This window comes from Dasypus novemcinctus, chromosome 6 (assembly GCF_030445035.2).
Source record: "Dasypus novemcinctus isolate mDasNov1 chromosome 6, mDasNov1.1.hap2, whole genome shotgun sequence".
In the NCBI taxonomy this organism is placed as follows: domain Eukaryota; kingdom Metazoa; phylum Chordata; class Mammalia; order Cingulata; family Dasypodidae; genus Dasypus; species Dasypus novemcinctus.
In genome coordinates, this window is record NC_080678.1 from 76,563,565 (window position 1) to 76,588,104 (window position 24,540).

At 37.9% G+C, this 24,540-nt stretch overlaps 1 protein-coding gene across 4 annotated transcripts in view; it reads right to left on the reverse strand.

The window, feature by feature from the left end:
• CTNNA3 (catenin alpha 3) overlaps positions 1 to 24,540 on the reverse strand; it is a 1,802,485-nt gene that overhangs the window by 1,735,908 nt on the left and 42,037 nt on the right. For 3 of the 4 annotated variants that reach the window (XM_012529825.3, XM_071215825.1, XM_058298912.2), the window contains exon 2: positions 10,377 to 10,480. In XM_012529825.3, coding sequence (XP_012385279.2) covers positions 10,377 to 10,475 — 99 coding nt within the window. In that variant the 5' untranslated portion in view covers positions 10,476 to 10,480. Of the gene's footprint in view, positions 1 to 10,376; positions 10,481 to 11,534; positions 11,852 to 24,540 lie in introns of all 4 variants that reach the window. The other variant, XM_058298913.2, reaches the window with a different exon arrangement.

The window sequence follows — 24,540 nt, forward strand, 5'->3', positions numbered from 1 at the left end:
TAAAAAGGGATGAAGCATGTGCAGAGATTAATATCCACCCTCAGCAAATTTCAAATATAGCAGGTTCTGGCCAGTGGGGGGCATCCCTTGTATGCTCAGCCAAGCATGTTCCCATTGGATTCACACTTAGTTGCTAGTTTTTCTTATCCTTATTTTAATTTAAATACTGGCTTCCTTTTTCTCAACTATTTCTTTCTCAAGGAATAATATAGCCTAAAAATTTTCCCATGGGAGCCATTCTCTGGTAATAAAAGAATACAGAAATTGAAGAATTTACTTTATTAGAATTAACTTAGCTATATTGAATTACCTTAAACTTTAAAATGTTATTGAGGCAGAATTAAGTTTATTTTTTTCACCTGTCATTTAAAAAAAAACATCTTTATACTTACTAAGCTTTGAGCCTATAAGTATTTAAAAGACATTTAATTTCCTAACTCTTAAGATTACTTATTGAGGTTATAGTCAAAGCTCCAATATTTGCTTATAAAGTAATTTACAAGAACACTATCTGAGTGCAGACTTGTCTGAGATTTCCTTGGAACTTTCAAGATTAACTCTGATATAAATTCTACTGATAGAATAATCAGAATGAGTACAAAAAAAGAAATTTTGAAATAAAACCAAGAAAGCATAAATAAATGGCACCATGTTCATTCAAAATGACCTATAAAAGTGACAGAAAACTACCACAAACATACCAAACATGAATTTGTTTCTGAAAGAAACAAAGGAGACTATATTCTAGGAGGCTAAGAAGTTAAGGAGCAGACATCCTCTCCCTGCTATCAGAAAACCAACCAGATCTGTCCATAGAACAGTGGGAAACAAAGCTTAGGCTATCTAAACATCTATTTATTTGCACAGGTTGATATGAAAATGATTGCTTGAAGGAGTTAGGATGGTAAACATTCCTCATCCAACCTCTTGGACTGGTTTAGAGTCTAACAAGGAGAGATGGGAGATTAGGAAAGAAGGTGAAAAAGTTGTTTCCATAAGGAATTTTGTGTAACTTTTGATGCCCAAGTGACAGAGTGAAGCTCAGAGATGGGGAAAAAAGCATTCTTGCCTCTTATGTAGGTACCCAGTACCATTCTGCCCTTTCAGAAGAAGCAGCTTTGAGGAACTTGGAAAGAGGCCCATTTGAGTCTCACAATGAGTGGTCACCACCTACCATTAACAAGATGAAGCCAGACAAAGTGGAAAAACATGATAGATAGACAGGTTTGAGAGCACAGGTGAGGCATATTTCAGAGATTCCAAAATTTGGGGAGACTGGTAAAGGCAGAAGAGAGGCTTTGCAGAGAAACCCCCACTTTCGAATGAGCAAATAAGGGCAATTACAGGAACCCTAGATTACTATTGCTAATGGGACTTCTTTGAACTTTTGGTCACTGTACTAGTCAGCCAAAGGGGTGCTGATGCAAAAATACCAGAAATTGGTTGGTTTTATAAAGGGTACTTATTTGGGATAGGAGCTTACAGATACCAGGCCATAAAGCATAAATTACTTCCCTCACCAAAGTCTGTTTTCACGTGTTAGAGCAAGATGGCTGCTGACGTCTGCAAGGGTTCAGGCTTCCTGGGTTTCTCCCTACCAGGGTCTTGCTTCTCTCTGGATTCATGGTTCCTTTCTTCCTGGGGCTTGTTTCTCTTTCCTCTGTGTGCTTACTTCCCAGGGTGCCAGCTTAAGACTTTAGCATCAAACACCAATATCAAAACTTCAACATTAAGAAACCCCAACTCTGTCCTTTGCCACACATGTCATCTGTGAGTCTACATCCACCAAGGGGCAGGATTAAATGCCATAATGACATGGCCCAATCAAAGGTCTAATCATAACTCAATCATGCCCAGGCACAGACCAGATCACAAACATAATCCAATATCTATTTTTAGAATTCATAACCACATCAAATTGCTACAGTCACTGATGAATGGTTTGGAGGCCAAGGAATCTAATCACATAAGGAATTTAAGCATCTGGCCATCTCTGACCCTCAAGAGAACTGGAAACAAAGTCCACAGAAACTAGAGTCTGATTCTGAGACTAGAATGTGTTTTGAAACTGGAAGTATCCAGTACAACCCAGGTGACTAGGAAATCTTGTTGTCCCTGTACAGCAAAATTTTGTGGATCCAAAACTCAAAACTGTTCCAATATCACTATGATTCAACTCCCCTTCTCATCTCTGCTTTTTTCTGTCATGTCTTTTAGATTTGCTTTCTGACGTAACAGTTTAACCCTAAGTAGTAGGTACTTAACTCAGTATATATTCAACTGCCCCAAGAGAATGGTAATAGGACCAATTCACAATCATCTTCAAAAAATAGAGTTCTCATGCTAGATAGCCTCACAGGCTTCTTGCCAACCTATAAATTGAGTATTCATAAGTCAGTTTCCCACCCTGGTAAAATCACCTGACAAGGTATCTGATAGCAGATGGAGACTTAACAAAGGAAACCCTTTTAAAATAGGCAATGGGAATGTGGCAATCATTAAGCTGTTCACAAATATTTCAATTCTCCTTCTAGACACAAAGATGGCATCCACATTGACAATATAACTTGCTCTGGCAAAACAAATGTGAATGGTGGTGGAATGTGTCACATTCAGGTAGCTACATTAGGAGCCCTTGCATAATTTTTCAGGTTCTTTTTCCCCTATTGCAATGATCATAGAAGTACATGTTGAAATGGAGCCTACATTAGCCTGGATCCCTGAGTGACTGTACTAAGCAGAGACCCCTGCCAACTCACACTGGACATGTAGCTTGAGCAGGAAATGAACTTCTATTAAGCCTCTGAGACATGGGACTTGTTTTCTTATCCCAGAATAACCTAACTTATGCTCACTAATACAGTGGTTAGCAGCTATTCTTGACCCAATGAGTGCTATTTAATAGATAATTACCATCCCAAGAAGACTCCCAGAAATAGATGGGATATACTATGGAAGCTGAAATGGGGGGAAAGGCAAGAGATCCTACACCAAGGGTGAGAGCCAAAGAAATAATGTTTATTATTGTTTATCTAAATCTATACTTACCCTTTGAAAACATGGGATATATTTACATCAGAAAATACATTTGGGGCGGCGGACTTGGCCCAGTGGTTAGGGCGTCTGTCTACCACATGGGAGGTCCGCAGTTCACCCGGGCCTCCTTGACCCGTGTGGTGCTGGCCCATGCACAGTGCTGATGCGCGCAAGGAGTGTCGTGCCACGCAGGGGTGTCCCCCACGTAGGGGAGCCCCACACGCAAGGAGTGGCCCCTGTAAGGAGAGCCGCCCAGAGCAAAAGAAAGTGCAGCCTGCCCAGGAATGGTGCCGCACACATGGAGAGCTGACATAACAAGATGACAGAACAAAAAGAAATACAGATTCCTGTACCGCTGTCAACAACAGAAGCGGACAAAGAAGATGCAGCAAATAGACACAGAGAACAGACAACCGGGGTGGGGTGGGGGAAGGGGAGAGAAATAAATAAATAAATCTTTTTTTAAAAAATACATTTGAACTTTGCCCAAGAAACTGCTTTATAGAAGATAACACATTATAAGGAGTTTGTTACTATTTTTATTTAAGGAGTTTTGAGTAAGTCAATTCCTTTAGCTCACATTCAACATGTATCTGACACATGGCAAATTATATTCTGTGGTGAATAAGGTTATAGATGGTTCCATTACATAATGACTATAGCATGATCTATCAGTTTACATGTCCTTCAGTGTGCATACAAACTAAAGATGTAAATTCTTTTAAGCGCAATTCTCCATAAACAGCTTTCTCTACTACATTGCCAAACTTGGATCTAGAAAATGATAAAGTACAGATGCCAACAGTTACAATCATAAAAGTGTAATTGCTGAGAAAAAAAATTATTTCTGATCCATTGGAGGAATTTATTACAGAGGGATGCAACCGTGTAAGTTATCACACTGAGAAAATGAAAGTGAATGATGGAAATATATCCCAGGCTGAACATCCCTGCAAAATGACCTAGTGATTTACTTGTGCTCAAGAGAAAAAAAACGGATTAAAGATAAATCAGGTTTTGTGGAGAAGACTCTGATAATTATAAAAAGAGCAGAATAAAGATTTATAAATTTAGAAGTCTATGACATAACAGTATCTATGATCAATTACTTCAAAAATTAAAATGTAATTATGACTTTGAGTTATATACAGAGATAGAAAGTAATTTCTGTGGAACCTTGAATGTAAAGGAATACAACATGAAGATAAATAATGAGGAAAGATGAGAATTTTTAACTGGGCTACTAAATTGATAACTTTATCTGATGGAATTAAATTAAATGTTCTTGGGGAAAGAAAAGGAGAAAAGAGTGTGATAAGGCACTTAGCATAATATTATCCTTTAAAAAAGTACCTTAAATATTGTGGTGGTTGGTAACTGCACCCCAGAAAATCATGTTCTCAAAACTAATCCATCTAGACATTATAGGCAGGGCAGACAATCTCGGGAATTCAGCACCCTGTCAGTGGGCCTTACCTTGGAATATATGTTCCCCAATATAACAGAGTTAGATTCATTTATAATTTCCTTTTACATGGCTCTTCTGCCCCTTTTATTTGAACCTATAATTTGTACTATACTCATTAAATATATGTACCAGAGACTTAAATCTTTGGTCTGTTCATATGCCAGTTGATCCCTGAATCTCAGCAGCGTTGCAACACCTTCACTCCAGTTCATTGGACTCACCCAAGACAACTAACAAAAGGATGATGATAGACAACACCCATCCCAAAAAACAAAGTATCTACAACTACAAAGCAAGACAGTTCCATCCATCTGGATGGAACTCCTAGGATCTAAGCCCCCATCTCAATCAGAAACAGAGTGGCATCACCATCCTAAAATCCCCAAGATCAAAGAATGAACAAAGATAAGGGAGAATTGCAACTATGGACTAAAGTAGACTTAGTATTATTCTAGCAATGGAAGAACTTGTAGCACTGATATAAAGGCAGTGGTCACCAGAGGTTCTAAGGGAAGGGAGAGGGAAGAATAAGTGTAATATAGGTGTATTAGTCAGCCAAAGGGGTGCTGATGCAAAATACCAGAAATTAGATGGTTTTTATAAAGGGTATTTATTTGGGGTAGGAGCTTACAGATACCAGGCCATAAAGCATAAATTACTTTCCTCACCAAAGTATTTTCACATGTTACAGCAAGATGGCTGCCAACATCTGTGAGGGTTCAGGCTTCTTCTGGGCTCAGTGTTCCTCTCTTCCCATGGCTTGTTCATCTCCAGGCTCAGGGTTCCTCTCTTCCCAGGGCTTGCTGCTCTTTCTTCTGTGTGCTTTCTTCCTGGGGCTCCAGCTTCTTAAGATTTCAGCATCAAACTCCAACATCAATAATCCAACATCAAAAACCTTCAACTCTGTCCTTTGCCATGTCTTTTATCTGTGAGTCTCCACACACCAAGGGTAGGGACACAATGCCCTAATGACATGGCCCAATCAAAGCCCTAATGATAACTTAATCATGCTCAGGTACAGACCAGATTACAAACATAATCCAATATCTATTTTTGGAATTCATAACCATATCACACTGCTACAATGGGCATTTTTGGGACAATGGAATTGTTCTGAATGACATTGCAATGACAGATACAGGCCATTATACATTTTGTCAAAACCTATAAAAATGTGCAGTGCCAAGTATAATGTAAACTATAGATCATGGTTAGTAGCAATGCTTCAGTATCAGTTCATCAATTATAACAAATGTACCACACTAATGAAAGATGTTGTTAAAGGGGGAAAATGTGGGAGGGTTAGGAGTGGGGTATATGGGATCCCCCTATATTTTTAATGTATCATTTATGTAATCTAAAGCTTCTTTAAAAATAAAGTAAAATAATGTAAATTTTAAAAATAAAAAGATAATACAAAAGCTAATCCATTCCTGTGGGAATAAACTTATTATAAGTAGGACCTATTGATGAGGTTACTTCAGGTAAGTCCTCATCCAGGGTGGGTCTTTATCCTCTTACTAAAGTCCTTTATAAATGGGATGAAGAGAGAGAGAGAGAAAGAAAAAGCCACAGAAGCAAGAAGCTAAAAGCAATGAAACCTGCACAAGAAGGGACAGACCAGCAGACACTGCCATGTGCCTTGCCTTGTGGCAAAGGACCCAACGATTACTGGCCTCTGGTCTTTGGGAAGGAAGCATTGCCTTGAGGATGCCTTGATTTGGACATTCTCACAGCCTCAAACTGTAAGCTAATAAATTCCCATTGTTTAAAGCCAACCCATTTCATGATATCTGCTTTGAGCAGCCTAGGAAACCAAAACAAATATAATTTAATTGAATATTTTACTTGTGCTGTAGGTGATGTATGATCAAAGTGACAGATAGAAGAAGGCTGAGCATCAAATCCAAAAAGGTCACTATTTTAAATTAATAACTCTTTGACTTTGAAATGCACTGGTTTTTGATAAAGAGAATCCCATTATGATTCCAGGGGTGGGGTCAGATAATTTTGTTGTACATGAATTCTACTTTATGAGATAGTTCCTATTCATAGGAAATATTTAGGCATTTCTCATTATTTTTATTTAATTTGACTTTAATGTTGCTAAGACATAGAAACTTTTTTATAGCTGGAATATTAGTGAAGTGGTATGCCAAACTGCTATCTTTAAAAATAATTAAGCAGGGAAGCAGCTGTGGCTCAATCAGTTGGGCTCCCGTCTACCATATGGGAGGCCCTGGGTTCATGTCCTGGGGCCTCCTTGTGAAGGCAGGCTCGCCTGCACACTGCAGAGAGCCACCTGGCCTGCAGACACTGCAGAGCACCACCTGGCCCACAAGGGCCACAGAGAGCCAACTAAGCAAAGTGATGCAACAAAAAAAGGGAGACAAGCAAAAAACAGAAGAGCACAGCAAATGGACACAGAGAGCAGACACCAAGCAAGCTGCAAGGGGGGAGGGGAGATAAAATAAATAAATACAGACACAGAAGAACACACAGCAAATGGACACAGAGAGCAGACAGCACACAAAAAGCCACAAAGGAGGGGGGTATAAAAAATAAATAAATAATTAAGCATTTTCATAAACACTGAAAACAATCTTATGGAAGATAAAATTAACAATTATACTCGCATGTCACTTTCTTTTTCCTGAGAACTCTCTTATACATAATAGGTACTGATTTCCCTTTCCTTGTGTGGTGTAGATTGAATTATAATATACACCCAGAAAAAAAAGAAAAAAACGTATTCTTAATCTTAATCCATTCCTTAGGGTGTGAACCCATGGTAAGTAGGACCTTTTGAAGATGTGATTTTTAGTGACACTGTGGCCCAACTGAATGAAGTTGGGCCTTAATCCTATTACTGGAGGTTTCATGAAGAGAAAGCCATGTAGAAGAGCAGAAACTGGAAGTCAACAGAATCCAGAAAATAAAGGAGAAGACATTATCATGTTTTGGGAAAGTCAAGGAACCCAAGGACTGCCAGCTAGCCAGAAAGACTACAGACCAGGAAAAGAATCAAGCCTTCTAGCCTCTGAAACCTGAGCCAATAAATTCCTGTTGCTAAGCCAACCTATTGTGTGGTATTTGTCATAGCAGCTGGGCAACTAAATACCCTAACTCACCTATTTGCCTGACTTATGTGACTCACAAAACTCTGACTAGCAAAAAGTCCGAATAAAGGCACCATATCAAAAGCCCTCTAAAATTAGCATAATCATATATTTTTTTAAAAAGAGTTAAATTTCTTTCCAATCAAATAAAATTGATTTGAGTCATTACCAACCTTTTAATTTTCTTGTGGACTCAATAAATATTTATAGCTGGTTATAATAGTTCTAGAGCATGCCAGAAAACACACACACACACAAACTGTGACAGATTATCTTTTAATCTGAATTTACTCGTTAATACTTTCTACTGACTGCTGTTGCAAAGGATACTTTACTGAAGCAAAATATCTATTGGTTTTAGTTAGAATGTGGAAAGTAGTCTCTCCGTAAGACTTTCTCCGTTTATAAGCTATGTATCAGCAGCTTTTGTGATTAGCATTTCCTAAGTGGCCAACTTCCAATATTCCATTGTTACAGAACAAATAAGGCTTATGTAGTGGCATTAATGTACTTGCCTTTAATAGCCATCTCCAAAATGAAGGTCACTTGCGCACCCCAAACTTGGTAATTGCATAGAACAAATTTTTTAATTAGTTGGGAAAATTCACTTAAAACTTTCCCCAAAACTTGGTGATACGTATGAAAAAAACATAAAAATTTTCATATATTGACCACTTACTTTTACATTTATTATAGTAACTAATCCTAAAGGAATCCTATGAAGTGGTGACTAAAATTTATATGCAAAGATGTTTTTCACAGCATTATTTATAATTGTTTAAAAAAAAATAGAAACAACCTAAATGTCCTAAAACAAGGGGCTAGTTAAATTATGGTGCACACATGTGATGGATAATTAAATAAGAAATTTTATTAAATCATCCTTACAAAGAATAGGGAAATTACTAAAATTTCATTTTAAATGGAACAGTAAGATAAAATCTACATTTGCCTTGCAGGTTACACATATATATTATAAAGTACCAAGAAAATAATAAAAATCACCCATAATTTTACTGTATTGGAAATAAATGAATCAAAATGTCAGAGGTAATCTCTTGGTACTAAAATTATGAGTGGTTGTTATTTTTTTATTCCCTTGAATTTTTTGCTTTTATTCTCTTATTTTTTGGTATTTTTTTTTCTTTTCTAATGTTTTCACTAAACTTCAGGTATCAATAAATCAGTAAATAGGGTTTTTCACTTCTTTTTAACATGAAACCATTCAGTGGCTGTCTTTTGGGGATTGAATCATGTATCCAACAAAGACTGCTTTTAAACTTAATCCACGTTCCCATGGGTATCAGCCCATTTGTAAATAGGATGTTTTGAGGATGTTACCATGGTTTGAAGTGCGGCCCAACTGCACAGGGTGGGCCTTAATCAGTATTATTGGAGGCGTTATAAAGAGAAGAAATTCAGACACTGTCAGAAAAGCCAGAAGACAAAAGGCAACAGGAAGAAGCCAGAAGTCAGCAGAAACTAGAAGAGCAGACACAAGAAGAAAGAGATCACTCAGGACAGAAGGAAGAGATATAAGTCAAAGAACCCCAAGGATTGCAGCAATTCAGCACCAGAAGTCTGTGGACTTCAGGAAGAAAGCATGGCCTTGCCAGCTCCTTGAGTTTGATCTTCTAGCCTCTGTAACCATGAGAAAAATAAATAAAAATAAATGCTTATTGTTTAAGCCAACCTATTGTGTGATATTTGTCACAGCAGCTCTGGCAAAAAAGGGAGTGGCTGACAAGGACTTTAATGGAGTCTCCATAGTCCTCTGGAATCAATTTCATAGCAGATATTTGTAGTTAAGACTGCCAAAAACTGCTGTCATCAGTAAGGCGTATGTTTTGAGTTGTCTTTCCAGTAGCAAATATAGAGTTGTGTTAAGTAAAATTTTGTACAAAGTCTATGCTCCGAGCTACCCCTATCCCTACCATCTACCCCACAAGGAAGATAAGCAGACATATTTAAGTAAACAAAAGTAAGGTTGGTGTAGCTTCTCACCCAAGCAACCCTTGAGTGCTTCAATGCCTTAGGAAAAGGGACAGTTTTTCTTGGGAGGTATGATATAGGTTTGGCCTAAAGGAGAGTTCCTTCACAGATTTTGTGTTAAGGACAAAAAATTTAAATCTATACCATTATATAAATTTCTTCAAGTTCCACTTTTTCAAAATCCAATACACAAAATATGAATTTACATAATAAGTATGTCAGAGAACCTTTATACCTATTACGAAAGGATTGTTCACCTTAAAAATGACTTACAGAATTCCTTTTAATAGTTGCTTTTATCATACATTTGGTGTTTTAAAGGTAATTTAATATTTGACAAATGAGCTACCACATGCCTTGTGGCAAGTCACTGAATTTCTGTAGGCCTCATTTTTCTCATCTACATAAGGATGGTTTTGACCGTACTGCCTGCCTCACTCAGTCTTTTATGACTATCAAAGAAGATATTTTATGTAAAAATACTTTAAAAATCATATGTACATTTTATCACTGCTGTTAAAAGAGAATCCATGGGAAGAAACTTTCATAATCTCATTATTATCATTAGTAGTAGTAGAACTAATAATATTACTAAATGCATACTTTTTATATTTAAACAACAATTTAAGTTAAAAGAGGACAATTTGAGATGATATATTTATGTACAAAGCTCAAATCTTTCCTTCATCCAATTCTATTTTCCCATGTTTTCTAGTTCTCTTGCAGTTACTATACATTGTTATTTCCACGGTCTTTAATACCTGGATGATGAGGGGCTCCAGTAGCTTCTCTACAGTGATGGTTTGGACCTGCGGATCCTCAGGACTGACATTCAGTGAGATTGGTGTTTCAGCTGACATGCTGCCTGTGCATAAAACAAAAAGACACTTATTAATAAAGAAAAAGACTTTCTAAAAGTGAGCACTCAGGAATATCATGCAGTAAGTAAAACTGGTGTCCGGCATCTCTTTCTGAGTCCTCAGCTGCAGCCCCTAGAGGACTATGTGCCAAGGCCACCACCAGAGAGATGAGATATCCTCCTGACTGTTCTCTGAGGTCATAATCTTGGAGCTTAGATCCTCTAGCCGATTAAGCTATACAAATATTTCATGATTAAATTAGTAACCCATCCCAGGTAGGTATGCATCTAATCAGGGAACTTAAGTGAAAAAGAAAAGCTGAGTGGGTGAGACATGTGGGTTCTTTGACTGTCATGAAATCACAGCAGTAAGGCAATCCACACACATATTTGCCCACTCCTGCCAATGCTGACATAGATGAGGATCCAGGAAGAACTTTGGAAGATATGTGAGGCACCTCTACTTGTTTAGGGGATTCTTTATTTGAGGGCTTTGATTGGAGAAGTAGGTTGGGGGTAATTTATTTTCCCGTACAAAAAAGAAACATATAAATAGATATAGTTATTATTTTTAAAAGGGAGGGAAAGCACTGGTATTTGGCCAAGATAAAATTTTTTTTTAAATTACAAGCTTTTCTTTAAGGCATTAACTTTAACCTTAAAAGCAGCTCAGTGAGATTAATTGTGGTGATGAATGCACAACACTGTGATTATACTGAGAGCCACTGATTGTTTGCTTTGGAAGGATTCTACGGTATGTTAATAAAAGTGCTTTCATAATAAAAAAGCAATGCAATGAGATTTTGCTTATGACCATATGTAGCACATCATAACACATTCATATTAACACAATTGACATGAAGAATATTTCCCAAATCACTAAGCTCACTAATTTGTATTAACCTTTTCACAGTCAATAATCAACTAGCAAGTGTTTACTGAAGATAAATAGCAAGAAACATATGTGTTTCCTATATTTAACTCAGTCCATAAGAAAAAAACTCATAATCCACAAAAACATGTATTTTTATCAGTGCAAAAACTTTCCACTTAGACGTACCTATTTTCTTCTATAGTTTCCTATATTTTCAGGCTAACAGAACATAAGAATCTGCCTCTAGAAAACATCCTCATGTTCCCTATGATAGCCATGCAAACTAAAACAAAAAAGAAACAGGGAAGCAGATGTCGCTCAAATGGTTGAGCGTCTGCTTCCCACATACAAGATCCTGGGTTTGATCCCTGGTACCTCCTAAAAGCAAAACAAACAAACAAATGGGAAAAAAAATAGCAGTTCTCATTGAGGAGCAGATGTGATTCAGTGGTTGAGCTTCTGCTTCCCATGTACGAGGTCCTGGGTTCAATCCCTGGTACCTCCTAAAAAAAAGAAAGAAAAAGAATTATGTTTAGTTTCTCTGTTTATTACTTTAGATAGGAAGATGGATAATTGTTTTCTTTTAATGGACTCGTTGGCTGTGTGAATGGCTGGATGAAGGGATGGAGGGATGGATGCATGCATGCATGGAGTGAGTGAATGAGTGAATGAATAAACGAGTAAACACACATTTTTATGATGTCTCTTTTACCCAGGATCAAGCACTTCAACTCCTCTGAAACTCAGTGATTCTGGGAGGGAGGATTGCTCCCTTTCCTATACCATGCCTCCAAGTCCTAAGGGATGTAAAAATCTCAGGATAGACCCCATATTCCCTCCAAACTCGCTTCTCTGAGAGTCTACCCCCATTCTGCTCCTAGCTTTTCTTACCTCCTCCTGGCCTAGTCCATAATATTAGCATCTTTTTGCCCTGTAACCTCTCCCACGCTCCTGGATCCTTCCCCTGGATCCAAAAATGTGTGGTTGAGCATATTCCAATTTAATAATGATCTCTATCTGTGTGCTTGTGTAAGTGAAAAGATCAGTGTTTGACCAAAACCTTCCCACACTGTACTCCTGGTACACATGCAGAAAAACATCTCATAACTAAAAAGTCATCTACACTGGCTTTTATCTTGATACATTAGATTAATAACATAATTTGTTTTCTTTTTTATTGTATGATCTTACTTTTATTAAATAAATAAAATATATAAATTCATAGAGTCAGAAAATAGAATACAGGTTTCAAGGGGCTAGGGGAAGGCAGCAATAAACTTTAATTCATATGGAAAATCTGTTTAGGGTGATGGAAAAGTGTTAGTAAAGTGTTAGTAAAGGATGGTGGTAATCATTGCATAATTTGTTTTCAAAAAATAGAGGCAAATACTGTAGAATCAGAAGCCTTACCATTCATCAGACAATATGCCACCTGATTACACTCCACAATTCTCTTATGTAAAAATGGATATTTGAAGTATTCTTAAGAATAATAGCAATCTGCTGAAAGGCTGTCCCCCAATGACAAAACATAGAAATTTGTACATATTGAAAATAGTGAATTTCAAATATACCCATAATTCTTTCATGAGTCTTCAGCAAAGCTGGATATTAAAAACAAAAATAATTGCACTGAAATTTTCAAAGGAACAAATTTTGACAGATCTAATAATTTAGGAAAGCATTTAAGTACAAGTGTATACTACAAGGTTGTCTATACTGTTAAAAATAATAATAATAATAATGCACCATTAATCACTTTGTGTATCGTGTCAGTACATTTTCTAGGTAACTCAGAAATTATAATAAGCCATTTGAAGTGGGAAAAAGGACAATTTATATGTCTTAGAGTTATTTCTATTCATGTTCTCAAATAACTACAATGTATTCATTCACTCATCTACTAAAAATTACTGTAAATTTTGGGAGGACTATATAAAACCCACCAGCATTGTTGATTGCAAGGATAGAGTACACATTCTGAAATGTATCACATTTCTAGATTATTCTCTGGTTGAACAGAACCCAAATGGCCTTCCCAGGATCCCCATGTTACCTTTGAGACTGGCAAGCATGTTCTTCTTCTCAGTCTCTGCTGACCTCTATCACAAGCCACTTGTACTAAGTGCCTACAATCTTGTTGCTTTTTAAAAGCCATTTTGCCTTAAAAAATAATTATTCAACTATTAGCAAAAAGGTATTATTGGAATTTCTTTTCAAATGAAACTATAAATTACCATTATTATCCCATGATAATATCACTATATAAAGACACAAAGCCCAATGAGTTAGCCCTTTACTGTCGTATTTCTCTCTCCTTTTCAATGGTTTTATTTCAATTCTAAAAGTAGAAACACTTTTCTCAGCTATTCAGCTGTAATGTAGGAGATATGCTTCAAGAAAGTCCCCAAACACCATTGCCAAATGGTTTCTCCCAAGTGCATTTCTAGGACTGAAATGTTTGGCTTTGTTTTGTTTTTCCTTTTTTCAATCATTCCACCAACCACTCTGATTCCCTGTAACACAGTCAAATCTATATTGACAAATAGGATATTCCCAAAGTGATCTTTCTGCCTAGCCCAGAGCCAATCTGTGCAATAAACTATGTCCTATAGTGTCTATAATCTTCAGAGTTCTACTAAATGAGTACACACAAAGGGATTTACTTGTTACCCCTCTCATGACAGGTACTCTCCTACAAATAAATCAAGTCAAGATTGCTGATATTGCTTTGTTCTTTTATCTCAGAGACAAGAAGTGGAGGATACAGTCATGAACTAAAATAAGATCTAAGTGAAACTTCACAGCCTTCAGAAATATGTCCTTTCAATTGCAAAATTCACAATAGGTTTCCAAAGCTACAATGAGTCCCAAAAATTGGAGACAAAGAAAATAAATGAGAGGGAGAAAGAAAAAAAAAATTATCCACATCACAGGAACAGTGTTTTCAGCTAAGAAATAATAGACCAATCTAATTTAGCCAAAGTACCTCCTATGTCTATGTTCATGCCTTTTAGTATACATTAAATTATAAAATTCCAAACCAACAAGTCCTTGAAGAATTTTGCTACATATAATTATTCTTTTTAATAAATGCTGTTTCTTATAAAAATCCTCCTGATCTTTTTGTATTTGTCCTATTCAGTATCCTGATTGATTGGTGATCAGGGCAATAATAGGCAGAAAACACATAGAATTTTGCAAAGCCTGATAAACTGTTACCAACCTCTTGTAGCAATAACACAATTATGAATCTGAAACAAAATTCTGACCAGGTCGTGGGTGTTATCTTTCAAGACATTTGCATTTTATAATCCATAAAATCTTGAGAGATAGGAGATATCACCCTAACAATCCACAAATACTTCCTACAACATGCTTCATTTTAACAATATCCTGGATGTGCTTTACTAGAAATGATAAGCTCACTTACCATTAGATTCCTTACATTGAATTGAAATCTGCTACCCTTTAACTTCTACCCAACAGAAACCATTTTATAAAGCGAGGAAAGCACAGGGTTTGGAAATGGCCATACCTACATGAAAATCCCAGGTTTTAGAAGCAAAGGAAAGAAAATAAATCCATTCAATATAGATATAGAGGATTCCAGGGATATATCTCTAGGCAGGACAAACCCACTTCTATGGATCCTTCCCTTCACCACAAACTATTTTTGTCCACAATGCCTGAATTTTCTTTACTCCATTTTATCCCCTGCTTGAAAATGAACTAATATCAACTTTAGATTCATTTTTTTTATTGACTTTGTAATAATATTACATTAAAAATACATATATATGAGGTCCCATTCAACCCCACCACCCCCACCCCACCTCTCCCCACCCAGGAACACTCATTCCCATCATCATGACACATCCATTGCATTTGGTAAGTACATCTTTGGGCACCTCTGCACCTCATGGTCAATGGTCCACATCATGGCCCATACTCTCCCCCATTCCATCCAGTGGGCCCTGTAAGGATTTACAATGTCTGGTGATTGCCCCTGAAGCACCATCCAGGGCAGCTCCATGTCCCAAAGACGCCTCCACCTCTCATCTCTTCCTGCCTTTCCCCATACCCATCAGCCACCATGTCCACTTTTCCCAATCCAATGTCACCTTAGACTCATTTCATTTAGTAAGCATTCCATTTTTTAAATGCAGTTAGCACTGAGAGGATATAGGGTGCCACACATTCTCAAGCATCAGTGTGAATTAGCTCATTGCTTTCCACCTGACTCCTCCATTACAGCTCACACCACATGGTATTTCAGTCAGGCTCTGGCAACATAGGAGAGGGATATTAGAGGATCAGAGAGATCTATACAGAAAGGCCAGTGAATAAAACTTCACTTATTTCCAAAATTTGCTGGGGACTGGCCATTCTCCCAAGGACATTAGACTTTCTCCCACCTATTCCTTCTCCCTACTGTATCATATGACCAGCCCCCCACCCCTGCCTCCAACACCCTGAGCGCAGGATCCCATAGGAAACCTGTAATTCTTCTACATAAGTTGCCATGTCCTTGTGGGATGACTTGGAAACCTAATCATTTATAATATGGTTTCTATAGAAAAGTTCCTAATACCAAATATTTCATTAGGGAAAAAAAAAAGCTTTTATGATACAACTAGTTTATAAAATGCCAGCTGATTCTCCTTTAGAATTATTAAGGTCCATGACATAATAATCATACTTACTTAAGATAAAGTAACTTTGTACCCATTTTTCAATTTCAAGGATTATTGCTGAACCAAGTTTCCCCATCATATATTTGGACAATTAATTTTTATTTGCCTAAATATGTAATTTTATTTTATCCTCAGCATTTTATCCTGTAAAATCTGGACTTTTATTCCTGCTTCTCAAAACTGATTTTAGAGAACCCAACATATTAACACCCCTCCCAGTTTACTGTTCAACAATTAATTTGTTCGTATAAATTCTATAGCTCCTGTAGCAGTTTGAGATTATTTATGAATTCCAAAAGAGAACAGATTATGTTTGTAAATTGGCCTCTTCCTCTGGGTATGATCCACTTTGATTGTATTAGATTCAGCTGAGATGTCTTTGATTAAATTATGTTAAGATTAGGGCTTTGATTTGACCACATCAGTAGGGTGTAACTTAGTTTATGTCCCCACTGCCTTGGTGGGCTATATAAATGGACACTCGCTCAAAAAACATACAGAAAAAGAAGATACAAGGAAGAACACACAGAAGAGGAGAGACTTTGGTCGTTTTGGTCCTGCCATGTGACAGAAAGGAGAAGGCTCACACAGCTAAAGCTCCAGGAAGAGAGACAGCCCTATCCTAGCCTGTAGCTGAGAGGGAGGAAGACAGAATGCTGGCAGAGATGGACAACCATCTTGCTTCAACACGTGGCAACAGACTTCGGTGAGAAAGGAACCTTGAGTTGGACTCTTTAGGGCCTTGTAACTGTAAGCTTTTACCCTAAATAAATGCCCTTTATAAAAGCCAACAGATTTCTGGTACTTTGCATCAGCACCCCTTTTGGCTCATACAGTTCTCAATCACATTATTGAATAGGTCAGGGCCAGGCAGGAAACCTGATTTTGATACCATTAGAAATCTCTTTGCAGATATATAATACAAACACTTTGGTATGGTTTTTTCAAACAGTTATGAATCACTTATATATGAAATAATTCACTCTTTCATTTTTTCAATAAAATTCTCATGGGAGGATTTGTCAAATGCTTTACTAAACCTTCTTATTTAAGAGCACAATAAAAAAAATTTTTTAAAGCTAGTTTGACATGACTTGTTCTTGGACAATGCATACTAATTCCTAGTAATTACTGCCATTTATTTGCATCTTAATTCTGTAGTTTTCCCACAGTTTGGCAACTAGATGATCTGTATAATTTTAGAGCCAACATTTTTACCTCTTCTGGAAATAAAGATATATGTCCTTCTGCTTTCTGGCAGGTCTGTCATTTCTCCGTGACTCCTGAAAGAGGTTCTGTGATCACATCGGCAGATAAGTTTAGAATTCAGGGATACACCTCTCAGGATATAGTTTCTTCAACTAATTTAAAGAAGCAAGACAATCTCCTTTATTTTCATCATCTAGAGTTTCCATTTTTTTAATTAGTTAAAAATGCTATTAGGTAATACGAGCTTCAACAACATGAAACTCCAGTGTCGCTCCCACCCCTCCCTCCAGCCACCCCATCTGAACGTCCTCCATTATAGTTCTTTCCTCAGGCTTATGGGTTTCTACGCAAGAGTGTGTATTCACTACATGTATATTTCCTTGCCCTTTTTATTAAAATTATTTTTGAACATTTAACATTATGAGGAAATTAAAAAAATAAATGATTTTTAAAAACAAACAACACTTAATTCACAATTTATTGATCTCTCTGAGTTGTATTTGTGTTTTTCTAATTGCCTATATATTTATTACTGACCTTCTCCCATGTTTTTTTCTCCTAAGAATTACTATGTATCAGGTCTTTCTATGTCCTATTTATTGCCGTACACACACACACACACAGCAAGTATTCATGCAAGTACTTGATGACTGTGTGCAGGAATAGATTTCTTTTCTTCAAGTTTAAAGTGCTCTGATCATGTCAACAAATCTCCTGACCAAAAAATATCCATGAGCTCCATTCTGAATAAACATTATGTAGTGGAATATAGAGGGGAAATATTTTCAGTAGGTAACAATCCTTACTACCACTGCTAATATTAATCTGCCTGATACACAACACTTTCAAAATATCAGAAGGAAAGGTCAGCAGAGTGGAAGGTTGCAAAGTTCTGAAATAATCTTATGAAAGAAAACATTTCATTCTCCTTACTAATGTATCTTGAGTGGATAACTAAACCTGTAAGTCGTTGTCTCCCCAACCACCACCCTCAGAAGTAGTACCATAATGCAGTCAGGAATAGCATAAAGGACTGGAACCAAATGCTTCTTGACAAGTAAAATCTGCAAAAACAGGTTTAAGTAAAGAAAAGGAAAAAGGGCATAGAGGATTTAATGCACAGAATCCTCACAGCTGATATTACAGTTAGTCTTGGCTACAGTGAAATAAAATGGGAAGAGGGTAAGTATAATATAAAACTTCCACTACCCTGTAATACACAGGTGTTTTCCAAGCCCTCCTTCATCCCCACTCACCCTCACCTTCATGCTTTGAATGCAGGGGTTCTTTACCTTTTTTGTTCCATGGACCCGTTTGCCATTCAGGTGAAAACCACAGATTCCTTACTAAGTCCACCCTGTGTTATATATCATTTAATATATATATCACACCCACACCAACACATCCCCACAAGAATAATGGGTTTTTTTATTCCAATTCAAGCTCACGGACCCCTTGTTAAGAAACGCTGTCCTAATACAGTCATTTGCTGGCTTGTTGTGGCCTGTCCAGAAAGAAAGACACACATCTTCTACTCACTGGTAAACAAAAAATCTGAAGTTTGTCAGAGTCAATAAGCTTAAGAAATTGCCTTATATCATATGTTATGGAAGAATAGTGAGGTTTCATTCTTTTCAGATGCTCTTCTTTACAAGCACCTTCTGTGTGTTTATTCAAAGATGGATACTCTAAGTTTTTCCTCCTTAGCCTTTTGGTCAGCTGTAAGAGAAAACGGTATGAGATCACAGGCACCCCTAGACTATAGGGTATCATTCATTTATTCATCCATTCAATTTATATTTATTGAGTGTTGTGTTAGCTTGAAACTATGTACTCCAGAAAAACATGTTCCTGAACTTAATCTGTTCCTGTGGGCGGAAGCAGACTTGGCCCAGTGTTTAGGGCATCCATCTACCACATGGGAGGTCTGCAATTCAAACCCCCGGCCTCCTTGACCGGTGTGGAGCTGTCCCAACCGCAGTGCGGATGCGCGCAAGGAATGCCGTGCCACGCAGGGGTATCCCCTGCGTAGGGGACCCCCATGCGCAAGGAATGCGCCCCTTAAGGAGAGCCGCCCAGTGTGAAAGAAAGTGCAGCCTGCCCAGGAATGGAACTGCACACAGGGAGAGCCGACACAGCAAGATGACACAACAAAAAGAAATACAGATTCCCAAGCCGCTGACAATAACAGAAGCAGACAAAGAAGAACATGCAGCAAATAGACATAGAGAACAGACAACTGGGACGGGGCGGGGGAGAAATAAAATAAATAAATAAATCTTAAAAAAAAAAATCTGTTCCAGTGGGTGTGTCCTCATTGTAAATAGGACCTTTGATGAGGTTCTTCAGTCAAGGTATTGCCCATCTGAATCAGGATGGGTCTTTTTTTTTTTTTCAAGATTTTTATTTTTATTTATTTCTCTCCCCTTCCTCCCCCTCTCCCCCAGTTGTCTGCTCTGTGTCCATTCACTGTGTGTTCTTCTGTGTCCGCTTCCATCCTTATCATCGGCACGGGAAATCTATGTTTCTTTTTGTTGCATCATCTTGTTGTATCAGCTCTCCATGTGTGTGTGGCACCATTCTTGGGTAGGCTGCACTTTCTTTTGTGCTGGGCAGCTCTCCTTACGGGGCGCACTCCTTGCACATGGGGTTCCCCTTCATGCGGGACACTCCTGCATGGCAGGGCACTCCTTGCGCGCATCAGCACTGCGCATGGGCCAGCTCCACACGGGTCAAGGAGGCCCGGGATTTGAACTGCGGGCCTCCCATGTGGTGGACGGAAGCCCTAACCACTGGGCCAAGTCCACTTCCCATCAGGATGGGTCTTAATCCTATTACTGCAGTCCTTCATAAGCAGAATGAATTTCAGAAAGACATAGAAGGAGCAGCCAGAAGCCAGAAGTCAATGGAACCATGAAGACTGACAGAAAGTGAAGGACCAAGGCTCACCGGCAGCCAGCCCCAGAATGCTGCAGTCTGCTGGGAGAAAGCATCGCCTTGGTGACACCTTAATTTTGGACTTCTCCTAACCTTAAGACTGTGAACCAATAAATTCCTATTCTTTAAGCCAACCCATTACATTGTTTTAGCAACCAGGAAACTAAAACAAATGTCTGGTTTGTGATGGTCATGGCAGAGGAGTGGGAGAGATCATAAACATAATAAAAAGTAAATTAGCAAATAGAATTCTTCATTTGGATGCAGCAGATAAAAGAGAGAGAGAGAAATCAAGATGTCTCCAAAGTGTTCAGTTTGAGCAACAGGAAGGAGGGTGTAGCAGTTCGATATAATTTATGAATTCAAAAAAAAAAAAGATATTGATTAAGTTTTTAAACTGGTCTGTTTCTCTGGGTGTGCTAGCCTTTGATTGTATTAAATTCAATGGTTTTATGCTTACTTGATTAAATCAAGATTAGGGTTTTGATCCAACCACATCAGTAGGGCGTGGCTCAGGGTTGAGTCCCTGTTCTCCTTGGTGAGCTGACAGAAACAGACACTCAGTCAAGAAGAAGCACAGAAGAGGACACAGATGAGGAGAGAACTTGATCATTTTGGTCCTACCATGTAACAGAAAGGAGAAGCCCTGGGAAGAGCCGAGCCATTCACCATAATTTGCAGCTGAAGAGACCAGAGCCCTGAGCAGCAGAGAAGGCCTGGAAAGAAATTAGCCCTCCATCCTACAGCAGAGATCAGAAGAAGTGGGGGCCCATAGAGCATTAAGAGGAAGAGGAAGCTGAACCCTCGCAGAGATCAGCAACCATCTTGCTTCATCATATGGTAACAATGCCAGAATCAATAGTAGCTGACTTTGGTGAGAAAATACCTCTTATGGTACTTTGAGTTGGACTCTCTAGGGCCTTGTAACTGTAACCTTTTACCCCAAATAAATACCCTTTATAAAAGCCAACAGATTTCTCATACTTTGCATCAGCACCCCTTTGACTGACTAACACAGATGGTGTTGCCTATAGCTGCGTGGAGCGGCTGCAAAAAAGATCGAGTCCAGTTTGGGGCATGAGTTTGAGATACGTAATTAGACATCCAAGTTAAGAGTTGAGTAGGCAGTTAGATATGCAAGAGCAGAGTTCAAGAGAGAGTGTTCTGGGGTGCATGTATAAATACGGGCATTGTCAGCATAAAGGTGGTATTTAAATCTGGGGGGCAGAAGGAAACACCACGAGAGCAATTAGACCAGGAAGAGGCAGGTCTGAGTCAAAGGATTATTAGGAGTGAGTGGAAATATAGGCGGTGGTACTCAGAGTAAATTTATGGAATTAATATTTGCCTTTCAGTGGACATGCCTTCTCTGACAAATTGCAGAGAGGGGCCACTCTGCAATGGACCAACAGAGAGTGGCAGATGTTAGCAGGAAGGCCGTTTGCCCAGCAGAAGGAGGGCTGGATTTCAGTTCCACTCAGCTCCTTGTCCAGGCAATAGGCAGCAACCCATGTGAGATACCCTGCACACCCACTGTCTGATTCCTGATTTCTCCTTAATCTCACCACTTTTGGATCCCAGGGAGTAAGAACATTAGCTTTGAAGTCAGTCTGCCGGGACAAGAGGCCAGGCTCTCCTCCCTGCCTGCTGTGACCTTAGACAAGTTCCTAAACCTTCCTGAACACGTTCCTCCTCTGTAGTGGGAATAACAAAAAACCCTTCTCAAAGACATCTTGATGGTTAAAAAGAAAATCCACATAACAGCAATAATTTAGACCATATCTCTGGCACACAGCAAGAGTTCAACAGATGTGAGTCGATATTATTATCCCCTTTTCAGCAGGAGAGCAGAATCTACTTGACAACATTTAAGTTAAACATATCTCCTTCAACTGTAGAGCTCATAATTATTATTCAAGAGCCCCTTCACTCTTTTTTCCCATAATGAAAGAGTTTAAAACAACCTTCCCTCTGGTGCCTCATTTTATTGGATCTCTTGACTTCAAACTCCAAGGCTTATCTTCTACATGTGCACTGATTAGAATTGCAGCATGCCTAAAATACTCCTTTAAAAAAATGACAAACACATTCATAATGCACAATAGCCTCATAAAAGATCTTGAGCCCTTTGAAATCAATTCCTGAGTGGTACATGGAAGGTAGGCTGCAGGGTAAGGGCTACAATGGTTAAATGCACTACATATCAGGATCACCCAAGAGTCAGCACTTTATGTCCTTAGATTCCAAAAACTCCAGACTTCAACAGAGCAAAACATTGTTACATTTTAGAATACAAATAAACAAAAACAAACGTAGCATGTGTAAATCAAACTAAAAAGAAAAAAAAAACTTCTTGGAAGATGAGAAGAGAAGACAAAAAGAGAAATAGATACAGAAGATCACCCATCGAATGGACACAGCAAAAACAGCACTGCAGGAGAGGGTGAGGGGAAGAAAAAAAATCTTGGAAGTATTTAAAGTTCTCTTCATCAAACCTTTGGATAGTCATCTTACTGACAATTTTTAAAGAGTGGCCAAATTGAGCCTCCCCCTACTCAAATACTGAGTTTTATAGATTCTTTAGGAGAAGACCCAAACAAAACAAAATTAAATTAAATTAAAACATTTGCTTACTAGTCATAGTAAACAAAATAAAACTTGCTTTCCTACACATACAACCTAGATGAGGACTGGAAAAATGGTTTTGTAAAAACCCTCCAAAGATTGCCTTTGAGCCAATATGAAATAAAACAGTGGATTCCAATTATATTTAGGTCTTATTTGATGTCCCTCTTATTATTAATGGCAGTCTAATCTCCTCCAAAAAAAAAAGAAGAGATATAATTCAATTTCTATTTAGCTGAAAAGTAATATTATATAAAAGAATTTCACAGGATGACTTTATTACTCTAACCATCTACTGATAACACAGCTTTCATACTATTTTATAAAATGCCAATGCTACAGTAAAAATTTACCCAATATTCCACAAAAAAAAAATAATGTTCCATATTGATTCTGTGTAGTAATGTCTTTCCACTTAAGGATATTTTACACTATATAAAAATTATACCAGAACTGAGACCCTATGAGATTCCATCTCATATAAGCCCAGCACAGAGTTATCTACATATTATTTTAAAAGCCAGAGAATGAAATTAGTCAAATTGAAATCTAAGAAAAAGATAATCTAATATGTGAGAATTCAGAGACATTTTCACTGAATCACTCAGAACAAGAATAACCTTCAGGTTTAAGGCATCAAGTTTAAGTAACCAGGCAGAGGGAATAAGTCCTTCATACACACTTTGAAAGTGACAGTGCCTATTGTTGCTGCAAGTCCAGCGGGCCTATGAGTCTGTTCCACTCAGTACTATTATAAGACAGTTCAAACATAGGTGAATTCTCCTAAGGTCCAGTATTTTTGAAAGTTAGAGAATAAAAACAGAATGGTGAAAGAAGTGGAATTCTTGTCAACCCCAATTTTAAAGCCAAAATATTCCCATTTCTTCTTTGTTCTCTGACTAGTTAGAAATAAATAAGACTCTGTTAATTGGAATAAAGAATAGGAGACAAAACTTCTGGAAAATACTATATTCACTATATTCATTTTTCCCTAAGTTAGTAAATACACTCGGGAAAATCAATAATGGGAAACTGTTCTGGGAACATCAGCTTCTTCAAATCTTCATGTTCCTTGAGTTGAGCTTTTTAAAGTCTATGTCAGAATCTTTCAATCTAACCATTCAAGGTCACTAGATTTATCACTACTTTTCAAAATTTTTCTCCAGCAATGCTGGCTCTATACCTAATAACCCTACTGAATTGCTTCTCATCCCATGTGCTAAGTATCCTCTCTATGGAAAATAAAAGCTTAATTGAGGCTTTTCTCCCTTGACTTAAAAATACCACTCTGCTTATTCCTGCCTTTTGACCATTCATTCCCAGCATCTTTTGCTGGTCCCTCTTTTTCAACTACCTCCTTGTTAAGGAAGGATCTTACCCTACCCATGTTAGATGCCCAGCATCCTATCCTCTGTTCACATTACATTGATCTCTCAGAGAAATCTTATTAACTATTTGAGTTTCATTTCTATTTATAGCCTCTAATTCACAATGCTTCATCTGCAGTCCAGTCCTCTCTCCTCAGCTTCAGACCCCCAAATCCATTGCCCACTCGTGGGCACCTCAAGCTAATATGTGCAAAACTGAACTCATAATCCTTTCCTCAAAACCCACTGCCTTCTTCCCAAGTGCAGGTCTAGATTAATGACATTACCATATAGCTGGGTACTCAGCCCAGCTACAGGATACTGGGACTTCCTCCTAGAATCTTCTCTTTCCCTCTG